This window comes from Salminus brasiliensis, chromosome 11 (assembly GCF_030463535.1).
Source record: "Salminus brasiliensis chromosome 11, fSalBra1.hap2, whole genome shotgun sequence".
Lineage (NCBI taxonomy): Eukaryota > Metazoa > Chordata > Actinopteri > Characiformes > Bryconidae > Salminus > Salminus brasiliensis.
In genome coordinates this window covers 37216271-37242225 of record NC_132888.1, presented here as the reverse complement: position 1 = coordinate 37242225, position 25955 = coordinate 37216271, and the positions used below count along the sequence as shown (strand labels likewise).

The following is a 25955-nucleotide window of genomic DNA, read 5'->3' as shown; positions in this document are numbered from 1 at the left end:
AGTATTTACATTTACAGATTACGTTAACATGACTGTAAATACTGGACACTGTCTGTTGCGACCATTACCAGTAACGTGACTGCTTCATTACTGGACATAATCTGGTGTGACCATTACTGATAATTGTACCATGACCATTATGTTGTATGGCGCTCTAAACAAACCCTTGCTACAGCGCCCCCTAGGGGATTAGGAGAAAAGGAATTCCTGAATTTGAAAAGACAACGACACTGACCGGATCGTTTTGTATTATTTCTTTATTTATATATATTTATTATTCATCTCAGTTTGTTTGGAATTCTTTTTTAACCATTGTTGCACTTTAGTATTTTTTGTACTCCAAAACAAAAACAAACAAACAAAATAAGAAAAAGAAAATAAAACAGACGAAATGAAAGAATGGGGAAAGACAGAAGAAGAGGAAAGAGGAGGAACTGTGATGATGATGATGAAGAGGAGGAGGAGTAGGATGAGGACACAGCCTTCATCACAGGGGCCTGAAGAAGCCCAGCATGCACCTGGGGCTTGGCGGGACGACGTGGGTCAACGTCTCACGGTTACACACATACAGAAATGCTTTCTTGACGACATCGTGAATGAAGAATTTCACCACTTTCAACAGCGGCCTCGTCCCTAATCTCACCTTGCGTGCTCTGTAGTGCGCACTCCAGTCCTTTGCATTGGCCTGTTCAAGCTCCGCCTCCAAATGTGACCTTCCATGGCTGCTGTTGCTAGGTTGGACAAGCTTTGCAGAACGCTGTTAATTTTTCCTTTTTAAATAGCTTTTTTTCTTTTATTGGAGCTTTTGGAACTAACTGCTAAAAAAAAAAAAACGGTTTGCTGTTTAATCGTTAGCCGAGGCACTAAGGTTAACAAATGTAAAAATGCTAATTATTTTGCAAAAAATTATTTCGTTAATTTCCTCCTTAAAGTATTTCTTCAAAATCTAAAGTTAAACGTAGATACCTTTTATTAATTTCAACTGCCATCATTGTTAGCATACATAGCATCATTTTTTGTTCGCTAACTTGCTTCAATTAATTACGTCAGATTCGAAACAACGTTACGTAGCAAATTCATGTAACAAAAGACTGGTACATTATCGTGAGATGGATTAAGGTCCGTGAGATTCTTTCCTGCAAAGCTAGTCCAGCTTAGCAACAGTCGCTAAGGAAGAACGCATCTGCATGCAAAGTGTGAAAGGGTCAATGGACTCTTAGCTAAGCTATTCGATTCGGTGTTTTCACTAAACCAGTTTGCACCTCGCGCCCTTTCAATAAGCAGGAATAGCTTAACCAAACATGCTAACATGGCTAACTGTGGATATGAGATACAAGAAGCCACTTAGCATAGCCTTTTTCATGTTTAAGCTCTTTTAGCAACTGTAGCATATTCCTCTCCTAAGGGCTATGGCTATACATCCTCGTTTAACATGGCTAACTGTGGAAATATGCTAGTAGCCATTAGTTAGCATCTTGTTTTCCATCTAGAATGCTAAAGAGTGGCTATTTGCCATCATCACCATGTGTAGCAACAAACATTTTTAGCATTTCGCTACTATATAATGCTAGTGGCCACAAGCTAGGATACTGCTAGCTCCTCGGGAACGAAAGCTAGTTGCTTTCAGTCTTAGCAACATTAGCATTTTCATTCTTTTAAAAGTTGTGATAGCCATAAACCCTTTTTTAAGGTGACTGGGAGAATATGCTAGTAGCCATTACATAGCATAATGCTAATTCCCGGCTATTAGCTTTCATTCACCCATAGCAACATGAACAGGACCTGGGGCTGCCTGTTAACTGTGCAAATATGTTAGTCGCCACCAGCTGGCGTTAAATCTTAAAGCTAAAAGGTCCTTCAATTTTCCCTTAGCAACATTAGCATTGCTAACTCCACTTCACCTTTACGAAGAGTTAGCCACCAGGGTTCGTTAGCTGTGATAAAACGTTACCAATAATGCTAATTCAGGGCTATCCGATGTGCCACATTCACCATGAGCCATGTTACCACTAGCATTATTAGCATTAAGGTAGCTAACTATGAGAATAGGCTAGTAGCCAACAGGTAGCATGCTGCTAATCCATGGCTACTCGCTTTCATTCACTATTGGCACCATTAGCGTAACCTAGGCCTGCTGTTATGGGTCATGGCACAACTGTAAACCCTCTGCGGACTGAAGCTACGCTATTAGCCGCCAAGCTAATTCGTTCTTCAGGGCTACTTGACTGTAGAGCAGGATGCCTCGTCAATAATGCTAATTCAGGGCTACACAGTGTTAGCCATGTTAGCATTTGAAGCACAAGTCCTCCGGTAAAGGCGAAGATTGCGGTGCCACTGCGAACCCTGTGTTGGAACTGTGAAAGTAAGGGAGGGCGGGAGCGCGAAAGCAGTGTGTGTGTGTGTGTGTGTGGTAGCATTACGACCATCACTGTGCTTTCACAAACATCTGGAAAGGTCCCAGAGCCGGAGCGCAGACGCTAAAGATGATATGACCGCCTCTCCTTTCTTGTACTCTCGCGCACTGTCTCGCGCACTCTCTCGCGCACGTGTCCCTCCCGACAACCATCCCAGATCTCCATTGATCACTGGAGGTGAACAGCAGCGACCGTGACGACATGACAAGTGAAATGATGAAAGCAACAAAATAATAATAAAAATATTACTATTAATAATAATAATAATAATAATTACACTCTGCCTCAGTAATAAAATGATAAGAAAACAATAAAAAAAGTGTCTCTCTCAATCATCTCGGCTTTTCACTAAAAAAGAAAACATAAAATACAAACAATAATAAAACAACATATATATATATATAAAAAAGACTCGCGGCAGCAGCGCGAGAGCGAAACGAGAAAGCTTTGATACAGAAACGGCGTTTGGCGATCTATACATGGCGTCACTGTACAAAGAAAAGAGAGGGAGCGAGAGCGCGAGAGCGAAACGTCTCGGAAACTGGAGGTGTGAGTGCGCGAGAGCGAAACGTCTCGGAAACTGGAGGTGCGAGAGCGAAACGTCTCGGAAACTGGAGGTGCGAGAGCGAAACGTCTCGGAAACTGGAGGTGCGAGAGCGAAACGTCTCGGAAACTGGAGGTGCGAGAGCGAAACGTCTCGGAAACTGGAGGTGCGAGAGCGAAACGTCTCGGAAACTGGAGGTGCGAGTGCGCGAGAGCGAGAAAGAGCAAGAGAGGTAAACAGAGATTTCCAGAGGTTTGGAATGAAGAGGGCTGATCTAGGGATGTTAAAGAGGCGAGAGGCCGCGCGAGAGCGAAGCCGAGACGAGAGGAAAGGAACGAAACAGATCACTTAAAACCGAAAGTGCAGAATCACCGCGGTGACGGGAAAAAATATATATATGCCGGAATTTTTTTTTTTGTCCTTTTTTTTTTTTTTTTTTTTTTTGCAACACAGAAACTGTTTTTTTTCCTTTTCTTTTAATAATAATATTAATAATCATCATCATTATAATATTATAACCATAAAACGTCTTTTACAGAAAACAAGAACAATAATAATAATAATAATCAGAATTCCTACATGAACATTAGCCGTAAAAATGCATAAAAAAAAAAAAGGTCGAGAGAGAGAGAGAAATAATGAGAGAGAGAGAGAGAGAGAGAGACGTAAACCAACAAAATAATAATAATAACAATAATAAAGAAAAAAAAAAGGAAAAGGTAGAACGAGAGCTGGTCGTCCTGTGCGATTGCGAGGTTTTCCCGAGCCTGTCCGCTAAACACCCCTCCCGGGCTGGTGGAATGGGTCGGTCTGAGAGAGGGGCCCCTATTGGGCTGCAGGTACAGCCCAATCCGGAATGATCCACTGCAGCACAGCGGCGGGGCGGGGAGGGAGGGAGGGAAGGAAGGGGGGCACGCTTAAAGTCACACCCCTCCCCTCCCCCCCCGAAAGCACAGGCTTTACGTGAAATACTTTGGGTTTGTGGCTAGACGTATATATTTATATATATATATATTTATTTATTTATTTATATATGAGAAGTGTGTCTCTGTGTGTGTGTGTGTGTGTGTGTGTGTGTGTGTGTGTGTGTGTGTCTGTTAGCCTGCCCACGTAAGACTGTGTGTATGCCTTGTATTTGAGGCGCGATACGTGCGTGTTGCTACGGCAACCTTTCGTATAAAGAGAGAGAGAGAGAGAGGAAACTAGGAATGGGTCGGGGTGGGTTGGAAAACGTGGGGCCGGGAAGGGGGTCCGACGGCCAATGATGGCAAAGAAGGAGAAGGAGAAAAAGAAGGAGGAGGAGGAACAGGAGGGGTGAGTGGATGATTAAGGGGCGGGGCGGGGTGGGAGAGGCGGCCCCCGATGCGTCCAATCAGACGGAAGAGCGGAAAATGGAACGGAGGATTCGGTTAGTAACGATGGTGACTCTTCTGTCGGCCCGCAGGAACCCACACGCCCACCGCTGCTGCCGCCACCGCCGCCGCCGCCACAGCGCTCCCCATCGTCCTCCCCCTCCCCCTCCCGGCTGGACACAACAACGACAGGACCCACAGCGCCCCCTATAGACAGACGATGGCATTTTGGCATGACTCAGCTGAACACAGGAGACGGATATGGAGCTTTATACACTGCGAACACCCCTGAAACGAGAGAGAGAGAGAGGGAGAGAGAGAGAGAGAGAGAGAGAGAGAGAGATTACATAACTCATTTACATAACTCCGCCTGTCCAGCATGCAGCAGTTTAGCACCGCCCCCCCTGGGAGAGATGGAGAGCTAAGGGGGAGAGATGGAGAGCTAAGGGGAGAGATGGAGAGCTGGGGGGAGAGATGGAGAGCTGGGGGGAGAGATGGAGAGCTAAGGGGAGAGATGGAGAGCTAAGGGGAGAGATGGAGAGCTAAGGGGAGAGATGGAGAGCTGGGGGAGATGGAGAGCTAAGGGGGAGATGGAGAGCTAAGGGGGAGATGGAGAGCTAAGGGGGAGATGGAGAGCTAGGGGGAGAGATGGAGAGCTAGGGGGAGAGATGGAGAGCTGGGGGAGATGGAGAGCTGGGGGAGATGGAGAGCTAAGGGGGAGATGGAGAGCTAGGGGGAGAGATGGAGAGCTAAGGGGGAGAGATGGAGAGCTAAGGGGAGAGATGGAGAGCTAAGGGGGAGAGATGGAGAGCTAAGGGGAGAGATGGAGAGCTAAGGGGAGAGATGGAGAGCTAAGGGGGAGAGATGGAGAGCTAAGGGGAGAGATGGAGAGCTAAGGGGAGAGATGGAGAGCTAAGGGGGAGAGATGGAGAGCTAAGGGAGAGATGGAGAGCTAGGGGGAGAGATGCAGAGCTAAGGGGGAGATGGAGAGCTGGGGGGAGAGATGGAGAGCTGGGGGGAGAGATGGAGAGCTGGGGGAGATGGAGAGCTAAGGGGAGAGATGGAGAGCTAAGGGGAGAGATGGAGAGCTGGGGGAGATGGAGAGCTAAGGGGGAGATGGAGAGCTAAGGGGGAGATGGAGAGCTAAGGGGGAGATGGAGAGCTAGGGGGAGAGATGGAGAGCTAGGGGGAGAGATGGAGAGCTGGGGGAGATGGAGAGCTGGGGGAGATGGAGAGCTAAGGGGGAGATGGAGAGCTAGGGGGAGAGATGGAGAGCTAAGGGGGAGAGATGGAGAGCTAAGGGGAGAGATGGAGAGCTAAGGGGGAGAGATGGAGAGCTAAGGGGAGAGATGGAGAGCTAAGGGGAGAGATGGAGAGCTAAGGGGGAGAGATGGAGAGCTAAGGGGAGAGATGGAGAGCTAAGGGGAGAGATGGAGAGCTAAGGGGGAGAGATGGAGAGCTAAGGGAGAGATGGAGAGCTAGGGGGAGAGATGCAGAGCTAAGGGGGAGATGGAGAGCTAAGGGGGAGATGGAGAGCTAGGGGGAGAGATGGAGAGCTAGGGGGAGAGATGGAGAGCTGGGGGAGATGGAGAGCTGGGGGAGATGGAGAGCTAAGGGGGAGATGGAGAGCTAAGGGGGAGATGGAGAGCTAGGGGGAGAGATGGAGAGCTAAGGGGGAGAGATGGAGAGCTAAGGGGAGAGATGGAGAGCTAAGGGGAGAGATGGAGAGCTAAGGGGGAGATGGAGAGCTAGGGGGAGAGATGGAGAGCTAAGGGGGAGAGATGGAGAGCTAAGGGGGAGAGATGGAGAGCTAAGGGGGAGAGATGGAGAGCTAAGGGGAGATGGAGAGCTAAGGAGAGATGGAGAGCTAAGGGGAGAGATGGAGAGCTAAGGGGGAGAGATGGAGAGCTAAGGGGGAGAGATGGAGAGCTAGGGGGAGAGATGGAGAGCTAAGGGGGAGAGATGGAGAGCTAGGGGGAGAGATGGAGAGCTAAGGGGAGATGGAGAGCTAAGGGGGAGATGGAGAGCTAAGGGGGAGATGGAGAGCTAAGGGGGAGATGGAGAGCTAAGGGGGAGATGGAGAGCTAAGGGGGAGATGGAGAGCTAAGGGGGAGAGATGGAGAGCTAAGGGGAGATGGAGAGCTAAGGGGAGATGGAGAGCTAGGGGGAGATGGAGAGCTAAGGGGGAGATGGAGAGCTAGGGGGAGAGATGGAGAGCTAAGGGGGAGATGGAGAGCTAAGGGGAGATGGAGAGCTAAGGGGGAGATGGAGAGCTAGGGGGAGAGATGGAGAGCTAAGTGGGAGATGGAGAGCTAAGGGGGAGATGGAGAGCTAGGGGGAGAGATGGAGAGCTAAGTGGGAGATGGAGAGCTAAGGGGGAGATGGAGAGCTAGGGGGAGAGATGGAGAGCTAAGTGGGAGATGGAGAGCTAAGGGGGAGATGGAGAGCTAGGGGGAGAGATGGAGAGCTAAGGGGAGATGGAGAGCTAAGGGAGAGATGGAGAGCTAAGGGGGAGAGATGGAGAGCTAAGGGGGAGAGATGGAGAGCTAAGGGGGAGAGATGGAGAGCTAAGGGGGAGAGATGGAGAGCTAAGGGGAGATGGAGAGCTAAGGGAGAGATGGAGAGCTAAGGGGGAGAGATGGAGAGCTGGGGGAGATTGAGAGCTAGGGGGAGAGATGGAGAGCTAAGGGGGAGAGATGGAGAGCTAGGGGGGAGAGATGGAGAGCTAAGGGGGAGAGATGGAGAGCTAGGGGGGAGAGATGGAGAGCTAGGGGGGAGTGATGGAGAGCTGGGGGGAGTGATGGAGAGCTGGGGGGAGCTACGACCGGCTGGGGTAAATTAAACCAACATATGGGTGCTTTAGAATTCATATGCAAATGAGCTTGGTGCTCTCTTCTGATTGGCCGTCTTGCATGGTGTCTGATTCGAAAACAGTCCAGGCTGAAACCCAGCTTATAATTGCAGTGAGTGAGTGGGCGGGGCTAAACAGCAGTGGGCTGGCTATATGCAAATATACACACACACACACACACCCGTTACCTGTGTAGTTAGACCCCGGCCTGCTCCATGCTGTACTGAAGGTCCTGGGGTTTGTAGGTTAGCAGCATGTCGCTGGTACAGGAGGAGGGGTAGCAGGCGGCAGAATGCAACTCGCCCTCCACGTCACACACTGTCAACACACAGGTATTCCTACAGTTGAGAGGACCTGAAGCCGGACGCTCAGGTTAACCGTGGTAGAAAACCTAGCCTAAACGCTTGCACGCACCTCAATATTTAATATTTACATAAATAACTTGATTAAATTGAAATATTTCACCCTCTCTACTGATCCCCACACTGATCAGAGATCTGCCCTCCCTGCCCTGCACCTACCGGATTCCTCCCTCTGATGCAGCTGCTGGCTTCCCGTTAGAGACGATTGGCTGAGGATATCCGACATGCGGGCCGAGCTTAATGCCTTGCCGGCCAATAAGCTCATTCCAGACATTGGGTCCGCCTGGTCCTGTGAAAGGGCATCACATAGAGCATGTGATGTAAATACCGCCCGAAATCTTAAGCCAGCTCCACGAGCTCTCTGCGCTCTTATTTTGTAAAATACAGCCATGAAATTATAAAATAAAAGTCCATTTTGGTCAAATTAATTCTTACATTTTTTACACACACACACACACACACACACACACACACACACACACACACGTACGTAAGCGTCATCGGCGGTCTGGATGGTGTGGTGGCGCTGCAGCGAGCCGCGGGGCCGGTAGGAGTCGGCCTGTGCAGGACGAGAGCCGTAACCTGCTCCGTTAGGATCCCCCTCCATCACCAACACCCTACAGTCCACATCAGCACCAGCTACTGAGAGAGAGAGAGAGAGAGAGAGAGGCATTGGGGAATATTCAAATTAGCACAACTGGCTTCTGACCCCAAATACAGTCGGTGATGTAGATGGTAACGCTACAGGAAGCGTAGGGGGCGCTCTATAATGCTCTATAATGCTCATATGATCCACACGCTCATTCTGACAGACTGTAATACACTACAGGAAGCGTAGGGGGCGCTCTATAATGCTCTATAATGCTCATATGATCCACATGCTCATTCTGACAGACTGTAATACACTACAGGAAGCGTAGGGGGCGCTCTATAATGCTCTATAATGTTCATATGATCCACACGCTCATTCTGACAGACTGTAATACACTACAGGAAGCGTAGGGGGCGCTCTGTATTGCTCTATAACGTTCATATGATCCACACGCTCATTCTGACAGACTGTAATACACTACAGGAAGCGTAGGGGGCGCTCTATAATGCTCTATAATGTTCATATGATCCACACGCTCATTCTGACAGATTGTAATACACTACAGGAAGCGTAGGGGGCGCTCTATAATGCTCTATAATGCTCATATGATCCACACGCTCATTCTGACAGACTGTAATACACTACAGGAAGCGTATGGGGGCGCTCTATAATGCTCTATAATGATCATATGATCCACACGCTCATTCTGACAGACTGTAATACACTACAGGAAGCGTAGGGGGCGCTCTATAATGTTCTATAATGATCATATGATCCACACGCTCATTCTGACAGACTGTAATACACTACAGGAAGTGTAGGGGGCGCTCTATAATGCTCTATAATGTTCATATGATCCACACGCTCATTCTGACAGACTGTAATACACTACAGGAAGCGTAGGGGGCGCTCTATAATGCTCTATAATGTTCATATGATCCACACGCTCATTCTGACAGACTGTAATACACTACAGGAAGCATAGGGGGCGCTCTATAATGCTCTATAATGTTCATATGATCCACACGCTCATTCTGACAGACTGTAATACACTACATGAAGCGTAGGGGGCGCTCTATAATGTTCATATGATCCACACACTCACTCTGACAGACTGTAATACACTACAGGAAGTGTAGGGGGTGCTCTATAATGCTTATGCAATGGCCTTATATAAGCAGTACAAGCAATAGCAGGTGTGTGTGTGTGTGTGTGTTAAGTCATCCACTCCACCTCTGGGTGCCGTCGGGCCGCGCACATAGGCGTGTCTGTGTGTGGGGGAGGAGTAAGGGGGCGTTTCCCCTCGGGGTGGAGCCAGCAGCTCATGTCCGTCTGGGGGGGCGGGCGCCTTGGCCAGCAGCCCGTCGTGGAAGGCAGGGACAACGTCGTCGTCCTCCTCCATGCTCTCGGAATGCGGCAGGCCGGGCGCGGGCGAGCAGTCGGTGCGGATCTGCAGCAGATGGTGGTGATGGTGGTGGTAGTGCTGCGTTGGGGGCGGAGCCTGAGTCTCCAGCCCCTCGGTGCCCGGCGCCAGCTGCCGGAGAAGCAGCAACTCACTGTAGTCCTGCGGGGCAGCGGTCGGAGGCGGGGCCTGGGCCGGGGTGGCCGGGGCCTGCGAGGGGGAAGGGGACGGGGCTGGGCGGGGGTTCTGGCGCTTCAGCAGGGCGGCCAGGTCCTGGGGGGGCAGACGGGGGTCAGCGTGGCCTGTCAGAGAGTGGCGCGGCGACAGCAGGCCCTGCAGGATCGGGGTGACGTGCTGCTGCTGTGCGGCGGGACGGTACTCAAGAGGGGTCGGGGACAGCAGGGCCTGCTGCAGAGCCGACGGACTGCCGTAACCCACCGCCCCCGTGCCGCTGCCACCGCCACCCTGGTAACCCCCCTCCAGGCCCGGCACCTTCAGAGACGCTCCCTGCAGGTAGGGGTTGTAGCCGCCCACCACGCCACTGGTCATGTGGGCGCTGAACTGGGCGTGGTCATACGCCGAGGTAGAGCAGTGGAAGCGGCCCAGGCTACGACTGCGGGAGGAACCAACAGAAAAAATAGAGACACAGTGTTACAGAGGCTGAGACACAGAAACAAACACACTATGTCCAAAAGTTTGTGGACACCTCTTCTAACGAATGCATTCAGCTATTTTAAGCTGCACCAATTGTCTAGTCAGCTTGTCTAGTCCCTGTAGATACATGCTGCCAATAGAATAGGACTCTCTGGAGCAGATCAACATCATGAACCTATTGGCTCCATGCTGCCTAATGCCAGGCGTGGGCTAGTAGAGGGGTATAAAGCCCCCCAGACGCATTAAGCTGTGGAGGAACTGTGTTCTCTGGAGGCTGGGAGGCTGCTAGGCCTGGAGGCTGGGAGGCTGCTAGGCCTGGAGGCTGGGAGGCTGCTAGGCCTGGAGGCTGGGAGGCTGCTAGGCTGCTAAGCTGGGGGGCCGGGAGGCTGCTAGGCTGCGAGTCAGTGCACTGGTATGTCTAGTGGTGCATGTCAGGACACACACCTATTCCCTGCATGTAACTCATAGCACAGACAGACAAAATGTCAGGTCATTCTGGGTTGTGTGTGTGTGTGTGTGTGTGTGTGTGTGTGTTGTACCATTGCTAGGCAACAGCGCTCTCTGGAGATACAGGGCTGTACCATTTCCTACTCACAGACTAGAGGGGGGGTGAGTACGAAGGTTTCCGGCTCACACAATCACAATACAGCACCGACACTCCTACACCTGCGGACGACTACAGGAGAACTCCGCCCATTCCTGATCAAACGCTCTGCATAATTAACCCGTCATGTGACCAGTTCAGCCGCTCTGATTGGGCGCGGGTTCGAATGCGTTCATCAGAGTTGCTGAATTATGCAGAGTTTTGAAAAGCTGCAATATTTCCCTTCATGAAGGAACCACTAGGGGGAGTAATCTGCACCACTAACATCGAGTGTACCTCTTGCAACGAATCCAGAGTCTTCAAATTCTACTGAAAAACAAACTTCTAGGAACAGACTTAAGAGGTTTTGTTGTATAAAGATTATTTTTCATTATTTTATTTTATTTACTTATTAGGGGCTCATTACAGAATTGTGGGCACATTTCACACCTCCATTCTATAAATAATAATTAATAAATCCATTTTGAATAGCACTAATTACATAACATTTCCCTTATTATTAATAATAATATGAAATAATATTGATAAACTAATATTTACATAAATTAATATAAATATTACAGCATTCATATTTAAGGTTGGCAGATTTTTTATAATTAGCATTGTACTGCTTTATTAATAGTTATTAATAATTAATCATGCTTGATGTACACACACACACACACAGTGTGAGAGTGAGCACATGTGGAGCAGACAGGGTGAAGGGCCTTGCTTAAGAGCCCCCCAGTGCAGGGCAGCTTGCGGAGCTCGGGTATCGAACCCACAACCCTGCCATTCTAATAAAATACACATGTGACCGTAAACCAGTGATGTCACTTCCTGTGACAGAAACATGTGGGAGGCAGTGAGCTTTGAACTTTATGGATTAGCAACAAATGATCGTTTATTAAGAAGCGGACGGGAGATTCGCTCTGGTTTTAGAGGAGCTGAGAGGAGGAGTAAAGGCTCAGAATGGAGAACGTACCCACAATTCTAGAATGGACCATATATATATATATATATATTATATTATATTATATTATATTATATATAATATACACACAAACACAGATTTATATACACAGAAAAATGGATAATAAATTAGTGTAAACACTGGAAAGCGACCAAGCATGACGACAAACACCCCGAACAGACGGACGGACGAGGGTCCAGGTCCAAGCAGACGCGAGGCCGTTTATGGTCACCTGTGCGTTTCGGCGTTGTCGGCGCTCAGCTGCTTCCCCAGGACTCGATGACAGGGGGTCGCGAGGAAACCCTGCCGCTGGGCCCCGCCTGCCAGCTCCACCTCCTGGACCTGGATGGTCACCTGCTGCTGCTGCTGCTGCTGCTGCTGCGGGAGGCCCTGGGGCAACCCCACGGCGGCGCGGGCGGGGCCGGGGGGTTGCTGCTGCGGCTGATTGGGCAGCGCCATGCGGGGAAGGGCGGTCGGGGGCGGGCTGCCGCCGGAGGACTGGTACAGGTCGGGGGCGTGCTGGAACTGGACAGCAGACGGTCCACCTGGAGGGGTGGGGGGTGGGTGAGGGATCAATCACCTTCATCATCCTCATCACCATAGCTCTGAAGCAGCAGAAACTCAAAGGACAAGAGGACGAAGAGGAGCGTGTGTGTGTGTGTGTGTGTGTGTGTGTGTGAGACATAAGGAAAGCAAGTAAGAGGATCTCACCATGTCCCTGCATCATTGCCTGGCTTCCTGGTGGAGGACTCTGATTGGCTGGCCTGAAGAGGTGGTTGTTGGGATGTGTGGGAGGCGGACTGGAGGGCTGAATACGCAACCTGAGAGCGAGAGAGTGTGAGAGAGAGAGAGAGAGAGAGAGAGAGAGAGAGAGAGAGAGAGAGATAGAGAGAGAGAGAGAGAGAGAGGGGCAATAGTAATGAGATTTTTTTACACTTTGCTTCATGCAGGGGTTTGTGTGTGTGTGTGTGTGTGTGTGTGTGTGTGTGTGTGTGTACCTCTGAAGCTGGTGGGTAAGGTGGCTGGGCTGGTTCTCTCCATGTCCCAATGAAAGCGCCTGCAGGAAGAGAGAGAGCAGGATATATATACATACACACACACACACACACACACACTTACTTAATGTGTCCAAAAGTTTGTGGACACCCCTTCTAATAAATGCACTCAGCTATCTGAAGTTGCACCCAATGCTGACACAGATGTGCAAATGCACACACTTACACACACAGCCTGTTCAGCTGTGAGGAAGTCCTGCCAATAGATTAGGACTCTCTGGAGCAGATTAACATCATGGCCCATATTGGCGTGGGCTATAGAGGGGGCCTACAGAAGGCCCCCAGCAGCACTGAGCTGTGGAGCAGTGGAATGATGTTACAGGACTTTTGGGACGAGTTGGGCATAGTTTCTGAATGCAATCAAATCCTCACAGCAATGCTCCTCCACAATCTAGTAGAAAGCCTTCTTCCCTGGACAGTAGAGGCAGTTACTACTATTTTTTTTAATACCCTTGATTTCAATGAGGGGGTGTCCCAATACTTTTGTCCCTATAGCATGCGTGTGCCTCGGATTACTTGTATTTGCTGGTGTAGGATCTGTTGTTCTTGCTGGTAGAGGACGTGCTGTTGCTGTGTGTGCTCCAGTAGTTTTTCATCCTGGGGGGCGGCGTACATCTTCTGCAGCTGCTCACACTCCTAACACACACACACACACACACACACACACACACACACACACACACACACACAGAAAAGGTTCAGTATCACACTGTAAATGTTGGAAGTGTGATACATGTAGGTAGGTGGCTCTGAATGCTGGAAAGTGTGTGTATTGAAGTGTGTGTGTGTGTGTGTGTGTGTGTGTGTGTGTGTGTGTGTACCTGTTTGAGCTGTTTGATCTCTAGCTGGGCTTTGAAAGCTTGGATAGTCGCTGCTCCATCGGAGAAACGCCGCACAGGGGAAAAGCGCTCCATTGGCAAGTGCAGTGTGTTACAGTCCTTATAGGACGACCTGGGAAACACACACACACACACACACACACACACACACACACACACACACACACACCAATGTTTATAAACAGATGCCCAGAAACCATAGAAGTCGAGCGTGTTAAGATTCAGTCCTTTGGTTAGCATAATGCTAATCAATCAATTCCTAGTCTTAGCTGGGGGGGGAGGGGGGGGGGTCATGTCCACAAAATATTTGGCCGCCCATTGCCACAGTGTCAGTAGATGTGCACTGAGAGTGACTCCGGCGAGCGGTGCTGAGCAATCGGCGCCCCACGGTGGAGCAGCTGACCTTCATGACCCCTCATACAGTCCGTACCACCACGTCCTGCTAGTGTCGCCCGAGCCGAGGGTGGCTATTCCCACGGTTATGTAGGTGGTCATAATGTTCTGATATGACCGTCTATGGGGGTGTACACATATACATAATAAATAAACACACACACACATATATATACATACATACATATATTATGTCATATTTATATATATATATAAATGTGCCATTGCACTGCCCAAGCTAGCTCACCAGAGCGAATCAGTTCACTTATAAGATTCGTTCGAAACAAACAATTCATCAGTCGTGTGAATCCAGTCCAATAAGCCCTCATTAATTGTACAATCTTTTGGTCAAATCTATGGAGTCAGAATCCGGCCATTAGAAACTTACATTTAAAATTAATAAAGTACATATTTAATTTGAATTATTAATCATTTATAATAAAAAAAAAAAAACTTTTAGCAGCTGAACTTTAATTATATAATAATAATTGAATAATTGAAATCCTGGATCTGCGTCAACGGTCCGATTTAACCGGTCAGAGGCCGAGAAGAGCATGCAGGCCATGCAGTCCCCGGCAGCCCACGTCCAGTCATAGAGGCCCCAGAGCGCACCAGCTAAAGCAGGCTGACGGGGACCCCGCTCTGTGCAGGCAAAGGTCAAAGGTCAAACCGACGGACAGGCGGGCGGGCATGCGTCTCACTCGCGCCATCAGCCTCGAGCCCTAGATCCAAAACGAGTGCACACTACAGCGCAAGGCGGCTGATCTTCTGCAGGTAAAGTCCAGTTAAGAGGTGAGCTAACAGTGATGCTAGCTAATGCTAACCTCAGCTAGCATAATAATTGGGTCATTTACTGCCGACTGGGCTCTTAAAACTATATAAAACTATATAAATATGTATTATAACATATGATATAATTTTAATTAGATTTATTAATTAATAAATCATTTTATTGTCAATTAATTAAATCATGTTATTTTAGACATATTTTATATTTTTAAATTTGTTCTTGGTTGCAGATAATTACATTGTTGTGCAATTAATCACAATTAATCACATTGATTCGTGGATTTTTATTATTATTATTTTTTCCAGTTTTGTGTGTAGTCCACTGTAACAGCCATTATTGGTGTATTAGGTCATGATTAGTCACTTTTTGTTGTAGTTAATTGCGAGCGATCAGATTTATGTAATTATTAGCGTTCTAGCTTGTGTGTAGTTGCAGTGTAGTAGGACTCGATTAATTGCACATTGCTTTTTTGCGATTATTCGTAACTAATCTTCTTTTGTAGATGTAGTTGACCTCAATCGATCACACTATTCGTGTATTTTGTTGTGTTTCTCACGACTGTTAGCAACCAATCAGATTTTGTACGACATTGTAATAAAATGCATTGAAGGTTATTCTGTGATTAATTGCATGATTAATCGATTAATCACAACAAACTACCCAAATGTAATTAATCACATTAGTTTGCATGCCTGTTTGCAACCAATTGTGTTTTGTGTGTGTACTTTTATTGCGATTAATCGGGTTATTTGTGCTTTTTGCCAAGATCTTTTGCATTACCTTGTATGACCGTTTGCAACTAATCTGCCTTTGTGTTTGTATTTATTTGCGATTAATTCAAACAAACTACACAAATGTGATCAATCACATTACTTTCTTTGCGAGACTGTTCGCAACTAATCTGATTGCGTGGGTGTCGTCCATTGCAATTAACCACAACAAACTACACAAAGGTGGTTAATCACATACTTGTGCATGATTAATCACTGATCAATCTGATTGTGTATGTAGTTATCTACGATTAATCACTTTATCTGTGCTATAGCTTTTTGTTGCGGTTAATTGCATTACTTTGTATGACTGTTCGCAACTAATCTGCCTTTGTTTATGTACTGAATTGCGATGAATTACAACAAACTACACAAATGTGATTAATCACAGTGCTTTGCATGAATAATCGCAACTGATCTGAATTTTGGGTGCGTAGTTACTCGCGATTAATCACGTCATTTTGCGGGACTTCGCAAGTAATCTGATTTTGTGTGTAGTTAACTGCGATGATCTCGTGTAAAAAAAAATTGTGATTAATCACAGTACTTCACACGATTAATCGCAACTAATCAGATTTTGTGTGTAGTTAACTGAGATGATCTTGTGTGTCAGTTTTTTGTGATTTTCGTGATACTTTGCACGATTAATCGCAACTAATCAGATTTTTGGTGTACTAACCTGTGATAATCGTGTAATTTTTTGTGATTAATCACAGTACTTTGCACGATTAATCGCATCTAATCTGATTGTGTGTGTGTAGTTGATGCCGATTAATTACACTGATTTGCATAATTAACTTCACATAGCCAATGCTACATTTCAAGTCATTCTTAGTGTTAGCTAAGCTAGCAAGCTAAACGCCAAAAGTTAGCTTACTGCAAATATAGTGAATGTAAATGTATACGAAAAAGTGTATCTGGTGTGTGTGTGCAGTGTGTGTGTGTGTGTGTGTGTGCGCAGTGTGTGTGTGTGTGTGTGTCCCTCACCGTGAGTGTTCTGGGGTCCAGCCCCGTTGTCTGGCTCTCTGCGCCTCTGCCGAGAGCTCGGAGGAGGTGTATCCTGAGCTCCCCGCCATGTGTGTGGTGTGCCGCTTGGAGCTGTTCGCCAAGTACCTGCACCACGGGGGCGGGAGGGAGACAGGAAGCAGCACGAATCAGCTCTCTGATTGGCCACGCAGCCGTCCAATTGGAAAACAGAACTTTGCGTTTGGATTTGACGAGGTTACTGGATTGGTAGCGAAGCTTAGTCACAAGCGAAGCCGTGAGAGGTCAGAATCTCCCCGTTTTAGAGTGAAATTTAAACAAATGAATAAATGAAGAATTTAGGAAATTTGAAAGCTTGATTTTATGAGAAGCCAGAACTCGATGAGAATAGAGTGAGCGAGCGAGCGAGAGAGAGAGAGGGAGAGGGAGTAAGAGGGAGGTAGAGAGAGGGCGAGAGAGAAACGACGACAGCTAAGGGGGTGCCAAAGTGACTGGCGCCCCCAGTGGCAGAAAGCGGTGCTGCAGCCTTTAGTACACTCCCCGCACCCCACGACACCCAGCATAGCGAGCAGCTCCCACACACCAACACCCACGTGAACGCAAGAGAACACACACACACACACACACACACACACACACACACACACACACACACCAGCTGGAAAGATGTAAGTGCCACAAGGGGGCGCGCACACACACACACACACACACACACACACACACACACACACACACACCTAAATGCAGCAGGGTAATCCCAACTCTATGATCTCCACTGTGGCTCTGGTGGAAGTACGAGTTTACCAAACAAGCTTTACAGCAAGTTGAACAATGTGCCGTTCAGCCCAACGGAAAACTGCAGCCATATTCGGCCGAATCCGTAAACGTAGAGCCTTATTGATTTGATCAGACAGATCATAGATCATTTTGGGCAGTTATTCGTTTTGGCAGTTATTTGTGATTAATTGCATTGTTTTGCAGTTTACTGTGATTTAATCACATGGTTTTGGGCAGTTAATTAAGAAAAATCACACGTTTGGGCAGTTAATTGCGATTAATCGCATCATTCTGGGTAGTTAATTAGAAAAAAATCACTTTTGGGCAGTTAATTGCGATTAATCGCATCATTCTGGATAGTTAGGGGGAAAATCACACTTTCGGGCAGTTAATTGCGATTAATCGCATCATTCTGGATAGTTAATTAAGAATAATCACACTGTTTTGGCAGTTAATTCTGATTGATCACATCATTCTGGACAATTAATTAGGAAAAAAAAACATCACTTTGAGGCAGTTAATTGCGATTTATCGATTCATTCTGGACAGTTGATTAGGAAAAATCATCACTTTTGGGCAGTTAATTGCGATTAATCGTCTAGTTTTAGGCAATTTCTTATGAACGATTGATCATGATTATTACGGTGATCATGTAGTTAATCACAGTTTTTTTTACATTCTTCTTTTTCGTGGCTGATTGTGATTGATCACATTGCTTTGTGATGTTAATCTCAATTAATCGCATCGTTTTGTGGTCGATCAAGAATAACCACATTGTCTTCTCTTGCACTCGAGCTGTGAGGCTAATTCTTAGCTACATGGCGTCCTTTCAGCCATTCAGTGCCAGGAACCACATAAGCGAGTCTATTAGAGATTACTCGACACCTCCACCACCAGGATTTCTGCATGCGGTTATAGCACCATGCTAATTGGTGCACATACACTCCCATTGCCTGTTAGCTATATTAGCCTCGTAGCTCCAGCGTAAAAAAACAGAAGCGAACTTCAGATGGCAAACAGGACTCGACCGATTGGCTACACTAAAGTGGGCCACACACACACACACACACACACACACACACACACACACACACACACACACACACACACACCCCCCATCGACTCACCTCTGCACCGCCTCTGGGTCTGGCTCGCCGTCCGAGCCTTCCTCATCCACCGGAGCTACAGCTGGAATGGGGTGCTGGGAAGGAAGGTGGGGGGGGGGTGGACAGAAGGGTACAGTCAGTTAGCAACCAGTTGTCAACCCAGGTTGATATCTGCACTTGCCCACATACACGTCTGCATACGGCTACTAAGATGGGCCAGATTTGTTCCATGACTTGGTCAAGAACCGGCAACTTTGACAAGAAGGGGCCATTTAACCCAATGCAGGCTGACCAATGATGACCTGCTGTTTGCGTGCGACCTGTAGGGGGAGCAGTTGAGTAAAGAAAATAAATGGTGCAATCAGAAAAACAGCCCAAGGGACCACCCCCTTGATTAAGGACTCTACGCCCCAAAGACACACACACACACACACACACACACAAACACACACACACACACACACACACACTCACAGGACTGGTGACGAGTGGGGACTGGCCCCGTGGCCTCTTGAGCATCTGCTGGGCGTGAAGCTGAATATTGGCTCCTCCGTCCGATGCCCGGCGACCCAGCGGTCCCATCCCATTCAACAGCTGCAGAGTGGGGGGCTGCAGGAGGGACTGCTCCTACAGAGAGAAAGACTGAGTGTGGGTGGCAGAGCATCAACTCCACCAACAGCACCATCCACTCAACACCTACAGTACACTTCTGATCAACTGGTGTCTGAGGAACATGGTAGAGGTAACTTTGTTACGCATAGTGTGTGAAACTACCTCCACCATGTTTGGAGGCTGTACCTTTGGCTGGCTAGCTCTCACTGTGAGCTGTTGGTGAAACTACCTCCACCATGTTTGGAGGCTGTACTTTAGTCTGGCTAGTTCTCACTGTGAGTTGTTAATGAAACTACCTCCACCATGTTTGGAGGCTGTACTTTAGTCTGGCTAGCTCTCACTGTGAGCTGTTGGTGAAACTACCTCCACCATGTTTGGAGGCTGTACTTTAGGCTGGCTAGCTCTCACTGTGAGCTGTTGGTGAAACTACCTCCACCATGTTTGGAGGCTGTACTACTTTAGCCTGGCTAGCTCTCACTGTGAGTGGTTAGAATACCACCGCAACCACACTGGATACAACAGAATTCACCTGACAACCACTTGGCAACTTCACAGCAACCGACCAGTTACCGGGTTACCATAGCAGTCACCTAGTAACCACTTAGCATGACAAAGGATACCATAGAAACCATGTAACCACTGGACAACACCCTAGCAACACCAAAGCAACCACCTAGAAACCATGTGGCAACAAAATAGCAACCACCTAGTTACACCGTAGGAAGCATATAGGATACCATACCAACCACCTAGCAACCCTATAGCAACCATCTACAATAAGGATGCCATCTATAATCCACTAGGGATAGCACAGTAACCACCTAGCAACTCTATAGCAACCATCTACAATTACAATAGGGATGCCATCTATAACCCACTAGGGACACCCGAGCAACCACCTAGCAACACTATAGCAACCATCCACAATTACAATAGGGATGCCATCTATAATCCACAAGGGATACCACAGCAACCACCTAGCAACACTATAGCAACCATCTACAATTACAATAGGGATGCCATCTATAATCCACTAGGGATACCACAGCAACCACCTAGCAACACTATAGCAACCATCCACAATTACAATAGGGATGCCATCTTTAATCCACAAGGGATACCACAGCAACCACCTAGCAACACTATAGCAACCATCCACAATTACAATAGGGATGCCATCTATAATCCACAAGGGATACCACAGCAACCACCTAGCAACACTATAGCAACCATCCACAATTACAATAGGGATGCCATCTATAATCCACAAGGGATACCACAGCAACCACCTAGCAACACTATAGCAACCATCCACAATTACAATAGGGATGCCATCTATAATCCACAAGGGATACCACAGCAACCACCTAGCAACACTATAGCAACCATCTACAATTACAATAGGGATGCCACACAGGGATGCCATCTATAATCCACTAGGGATAGCACAGCAACCACCTAGCAACCCTATAGCAACCATCTACAATTACAATAGGGATGCCACACAGGGATGCCATCTATAATCCACTAGGGATAGCACAGTAACCACCTAGCAACCCTATAGCAACCATCTACAATTACAATAGGGATGCCACACAGGGATGCCATCTATAATCCACTAGGATTATCCGCAAGCACCTAGCAACACCAGAGCAACCACCTGGAGATACGAGAGAAGCTGCGCAACCATACTTATTTTAATTGATTAATATATTGACAGGACGAGCCAGGTATAGAAAGAGAGAGAAAGAGAGAGAGAGAGAGAGACAGTCCTGCTACCTTGTACTCGAGCTGCTGTGTGGGCTGGAGGCTCTGAGTGGGCATAAACGTAGGGATGTGGGTCATGGTAGGGGGCAGCACAGGGAACGGGGGCTGGGGGACCGCCCTCACGAAACCAGGAGCCAACTTCTGAAGCTCCTCCTGCATCTCCGCCCTAAGTACGAAAAAAAAACACACACACACACACACACACACACACACACACACACACACGTTAACACACGCTACAAGACACAGCTACAGTGCTGCCCACCCTGCCCATCAAAGTAGATGCAATACCTGGGGTCCGGTACTCCCACTGTGTGGCGTCTCATGGACAGGTATCGCGCCATGGCCTCTGGACTCGGCTCCTCGCCTTCGTCGCTGTCCAGTGCCATCGTCCCGTCCGTCTAAACAACACAACACACACACACACCGTTGGAGCAGCATGTCCAGGCCCAGCGAATACGCGTGGGAGCTCTAAGGCCAGGTTACAGCGGAGTTTGGGGGGGTGAGTGACAGCTAGTGACAGGAGGGGTTCAGGGGGTTTGGGCAAGTGGCCCATTTTTTGGGGAAAATTACAAAGAAATTATTTAATTCCTAAAATCTCAACCCCCCCCCCCCAACCCACATCCTCCCACCTGCATCAGTACAGAGCTGCTACGGCACACACTTATGCAACCGCTGAAAGGAAAGAGAGTGTGTGTGTGTGTGTGTGTGTGTGTGTGTGTGTGTGTGTGTGTGCTGAGAACTGATGGGCTGCGTGGTGTGCAGTGTCGGGGCTCCACCACACGGTGGCAGCACGGAGACTCCACTCACCTCCACAATCTGGTTCTCTGGATTAATGAGCTGAACGTGAGGCACGGTCATACTGACAGCATTACCCTGATCCTGAGAGAGAGAGAGAGAGAGAGAGAGAGAGAGAGAGAGACAGAGAGATATAGATAAATACATACAATTTGGAACCCCTAAACACATAGAAAATAGCTAGGCCAAAAGTTTGTGGACACCTCCAGTGTTCAAACATATCAAACACAGTAGCCAGTAGGAGGATTCGTCCCGGCTCTCCTGCTCATCCCTAAAAAAAAAGGTGCTGACAGGGCTCCATCGCTCCGGACAGGCCACAGGCTCAAGTGCTCACGGGAGCTCCACAGCGTCCTAGCTCTAATCGGAAGGAGCGTCCACAAACTTTTGGACACGCGTGCGTCGCCGAGCCACATCTAAAAGATGTGCAACAGATCAAACGCTCCTTTGAAGACTCCGGAGCGCCGCTTCATGCATATTCATATAAGGGGACAAAACAGTCGGCAGAACATCAAACGCTTCCCCCTGAAACAACTGGCCGCCGGGGGCGACGGGAGCGCACCTGCACGGCGTTGAGGGGGTAGCCAATGGGGCGCGGGGTGGGCGGAGCCACGCGGAGAGTCTTGTGCCTCTTCAGCCTGTCCAGCAGCAGACTGTAGATGGCACTGTAGTGATCGTAAGCGTCAGTGTGCAGCGACTGAGGGAGGAAGAGAGAGAGAGGGATTAATTAAGCATGGCCACTTTATTGGAAACACCTACTACTTTGTGCTTCCACTCACTGGCCAATTTAATAGAAACACCTAATATCTTGCACTTTCAGCCAGTGGCCACTTTATTAGAAACACCTACTACTACCTTGTGCTTCCACTCACTGGCCACTTTATTAGAAACACCTACTACCTTGTGCTTCCACTCACTGGCCACTTTATTAGAAACACCTACTACTACCTTGTGCTTCCACTCACTGGCCACTTTATTAGAAACACCTACTACTACCTTGTGCTTCCACTCACTGGCCACTTTATTAGAAACACCTACTACTACCTTGTGCTTCCACTCACTGGCCACTTTATTAGAAACACCTACTACTACCTTGTGCTTCCACTCACTGGCCACTTTATTAGAAACACCTACTACTACCTTGTGCTTCCACTCACTGGCCACTTTATTAGAAACACCTACTACTACCTTGTGCTTCCACTCACTGGCCACTTTATTAGAAACACCTACTACTACCTTGTGCTTCCACTCACTGGCCACTTTATTAGAAACACCTACTACTACCTTGTGCTTCCACTCACTGGCCACTTTATTAGAAACACCTACTACCTTGTGCTTTCACTCACTGGCCACTTTATTAGAAACACCTACTACCTTGTGCTTTCACTCACTGGCCACTTTATTAGAAACACCTACTCGCTGTAGTTAACCAGTGCATGTGTGTGTGGTCACCTGTAAAGTGCGCTCTCGGTCCAGTCCCATCTCCGACATGGCCATGACGACCTGCTCATTGATCAACTCCGTCTCCCTCTCAGTCTTCACCTGTTCACACTCTGCTATCAACTGGAACAGACACACACAGCGCACATGCTCGGTTTAGAGGTGTGTGTGTGTGTGTGTGTGTGTGTCCTGACTTACAGATATATAGAGAAATAATTATAATGCATGCAGAATTCCTACAAATACCTACATACTAAAGACATATCCTGTGTTTAAGGAGACATGTACGTCCCCACCCTGTTTGGGACAAAGACACTTTTCCCTTGATCTGTCCCTCTGCTCCAAAAATTACAACCTCAAATCAAACCAATCAGATGTGATTAAAGTACACATGCCAGGCGTTAAAAAGGCCGGAATATGACTTAAATAATGCCTCGGAAAAGGGTTAGGTTGAGTTCGAGAGACGAGACATCAGCGTGGACAGGTGGTCGGACTTAAAAAAACAGTCAACCCGCCCTCAACGTGCTCCAAAACTGCCTTCCAACACAACTGGTTCAACTACTGTACACCATCTCAATCAGCCGCAATCCCCGCTCCTGCTCAGGCTGTGAGAAGAGTTGCGGGCTGAGCTTGCTACAGTCCACGGCGAGGCAAGAGCCTGCTGGCCTATAGAGGGGACACCAAATGCGGCATGAGAGGAGGCGGAAGCACAGCACGAAGCAGAACATGCGCTAGGCTAACGGCTAACTCCGGATGTTAACGTGCTAGCTGAACGCGGCTAATGTGCAGGGCAATAACTCTGCGGCTGCTGGGTGGCGTCTTTCCGTAAAACGAGGCCCACGAGGAACCCGGACGTTCCTTCAGAACCCTGGAGGAGTGTGGCAATGTAGGGAGGGCTACAAGGCTGCAGGTGTTGCTCTTTAAGGCTATTTGCATAGGTCACTCACCCTCTCAAACTCGGGGTCCGGGTCTCCCTGCCTCATCCACTTGTTCTTGCAGATTTGCTCCATGGTCAGCCTGCGACTGGGCTCCAGTACTAACATATGCCTGATCAGATACTCACAGTCTGAAGAACACACACCGAGACAGAAGGATTACCAGATCACACTTTCAGGAGCATGTCTGGAACTAAGTTAGCGACAATGCTAATTGGTGTACATAAGATTTTCCTGAACTTGTGAGCTCCATTAGCTATCTTTCTGACCAGAAAATAGAGAAATCAACGATGACCATTACCTGTGGACATGAAGAAGGGGATCCGGAACTTGCCGCTAAGGACTCGCGCTCTGAGGTTCTGCAAAGTGCTGCCGTCGAATGGGAGAGCGCCGCACACCAACACATACAGCACCACACCTAAGCTCTACACACACACACACACACACACACACACACACGCCACAAAAGAAACATTAGCAGTTAGCGTTCTCCTCCAAGCCCGTTGAGCTTCAGTGAAGCTGTTTTCACGTGTCTCAGGACGACTAGACGTCCCAGCCTCCACCCAAGTCTCCACCAAAACCTCCACCCCACAGAAGTTCTGGCTAGTGGGAGGGGCTAGTGGTTCTGGAAATGACTCTACAACGCTGTTCCACTCTGGCTGTAGTTCTTCAGACTGTTCTAGCAATTTCCAGACATTGTGCACTTATCTAAGAGTGGGTGTGTCCATATCCTAGGCCCCGCCCCCTCTGTTTCAAACTGTGGATCTACTGGCAGGATTGAAAACTTACCCATATGTCTACTTTGGGCCCGTCATACTCTTTGCCCTCGAACAGTTCTGGAGCTGCGTATGGAGGACTACCACACCAGGTCTTCAACAGCTGACCCCGAGAGAACATATTACTAAAGCCAAAGTCTGCAGACGGACGGACAGACGGACAGATGGACAGATGGACAGACAGACGGACGGAGAGTTAGAAAAATACACAATAAGAAAACACTAGCTCTCTCTCCCAATCTCTCTCTCTCTCTCCAGACTGAGCTCACCCGCTATTTTGATGTTCAGGTTGTGGTCCAGCAGAAGGTTCTCGGCCTTCAGGTCTCGGTGGACGATGTTTCTGCAGTGGCAGAAATGCACAGCTGCCACAATCTGCTTAAACTTCCGCCGAGCGTCCTTTTCCGCCATCCGCCCGTGAGCCACCAGGTGGTCTAAAATACACACACACACACACACACACACACACACACACATATTAAGAAGAGAACATGGCAGTTTCTGCTGCATCACCCAAGCAAACAGCAGCAACTGGGATTCAGATCTTTAGAAAATGACTCAATGTTTCATGAAATCCCATATAAAACGCGTTGAATCGATTCATCAGTAAATGATTCATCACATTGTGAAATTCCAAATTCTGCAAGCCGATTTAATTCAATTCATCAGGAAGTGATTCAACGAATCATCAAATCCTAAATTCTGCAAGATGACGTGATTCAAATACTCTGAAAAAGATTCAATATTCCTAATAAATTAAATTCCAAATAGGACAAGTTGTTTTGATTCGATTCATTAGGAAACGATTTACAGCATCATGAACATCAGACATCGATTCGATTCATCATGAAATTAAGTGCAATCAGGAATCATCATGAAATAACAAACGCTGCCATTATGACTCGATTTATCAGTAAAAGATTCAGAGTATTCAAAATAAAAGATTCAAAATAATTCAGTGAATCATGAATTTCCAAATATTGCGAAAACGTATTTTTTTTTAAATGTATATTTGGGATTCCTGATGCACTTAATTTCATGATGAATCGAATCGATGTCTGATGTTCATGATGCTGTAAATCGTTTCCTAATGAATCGAATCAAAACAACTTGTCCTATTTGGAATTTAATTTATTAGGAATATTGAATCTTTTTCAGAGTATTTGAATCACGTCATCTTGCAGAATTTAGG

The 25955-nt window shown here is 47.8% G+C and overlaps 1 protein-coding gene across 6 annotated transcripts in view; it reads right to left on the bottom strand.

Annotated features, from left to right (window-relative positions):
- Positions 1-241: 241 nt before the first annotated feature.
- sik3 (SIK family kinase 3) overlaps positions 242-25955 on the bottom strand; it is a 43321-nt gene continuing 17607 nt past the window's right edge. Inside the window, exons 4-25 of one of the 6 annotated variants that reach the window (XM_072690808.1) lie at positions 25036-25197; positions 24780-24904; positions 24292-24415; positions 24003-24121; positions 23068-23178; positions 22178-22312; positions 21631-21702; positions 21112-21221; positions 20833-20986; positions 18916-19068; positions 18463-18536; positions 16562-16687; positions 13604-13733; positions 13299-13418; positions 12726-12784; positions 12439-12548; positions 11960-12272; positions 9349-10130; positions 8014-8165; positions 7683-7812; positions 7350-7515; positions 242-4598 (exon numbers count right to left, since the gene is read on the bottom strand). In XM_072690808.1, coding sequence (XP_072546909.1) covers positions 7358-7515; positions 7683-7812; positions 8014-8165; positions 9349-10130; positions 11960-12272; positions 12439-12548; positions 12726-12784; positions 13299-13418; positions 13604-13733; positions 16562-16687; positions 18463-18536; positions 18916-19068; positions 20833-20986; positions 21112-21221; positions 21631-21702; positions 22178-22312; positions 23068-23178; positions 24003-24121; positions 24292-24415; positions 24780-24904; positions 25036-25197 — 3419 coding nt within the window. In that variant the 3' untranslated portion in view covers positions 242-4598; positions 7350-7357. The remainder of the gene's footprint in view (positions 4599-7349; positions 7516-7682; positions 7813-8013; positions 8166-9348; positions 10131-11959; positions 12273-12438; positions 12549-12725; positions 12785-13298; positions 13419-13603; positions 13734-16561; positions 16688-18462; positions 18537-18915; positions 19069-20832; positions 20987-21111; positions 21222-21630; positions 21703-22177; positions 22313-23067; positions 23179-24002; positions 24122-24291; positions 24416-24779; positions 24905-25035; positions 25198-25955) is intronic. The other 5 variants (XM_072690810.1, XM_072690809.1, XM_072690811.1 and 2 more) reach the window with 5 other exon arrangements.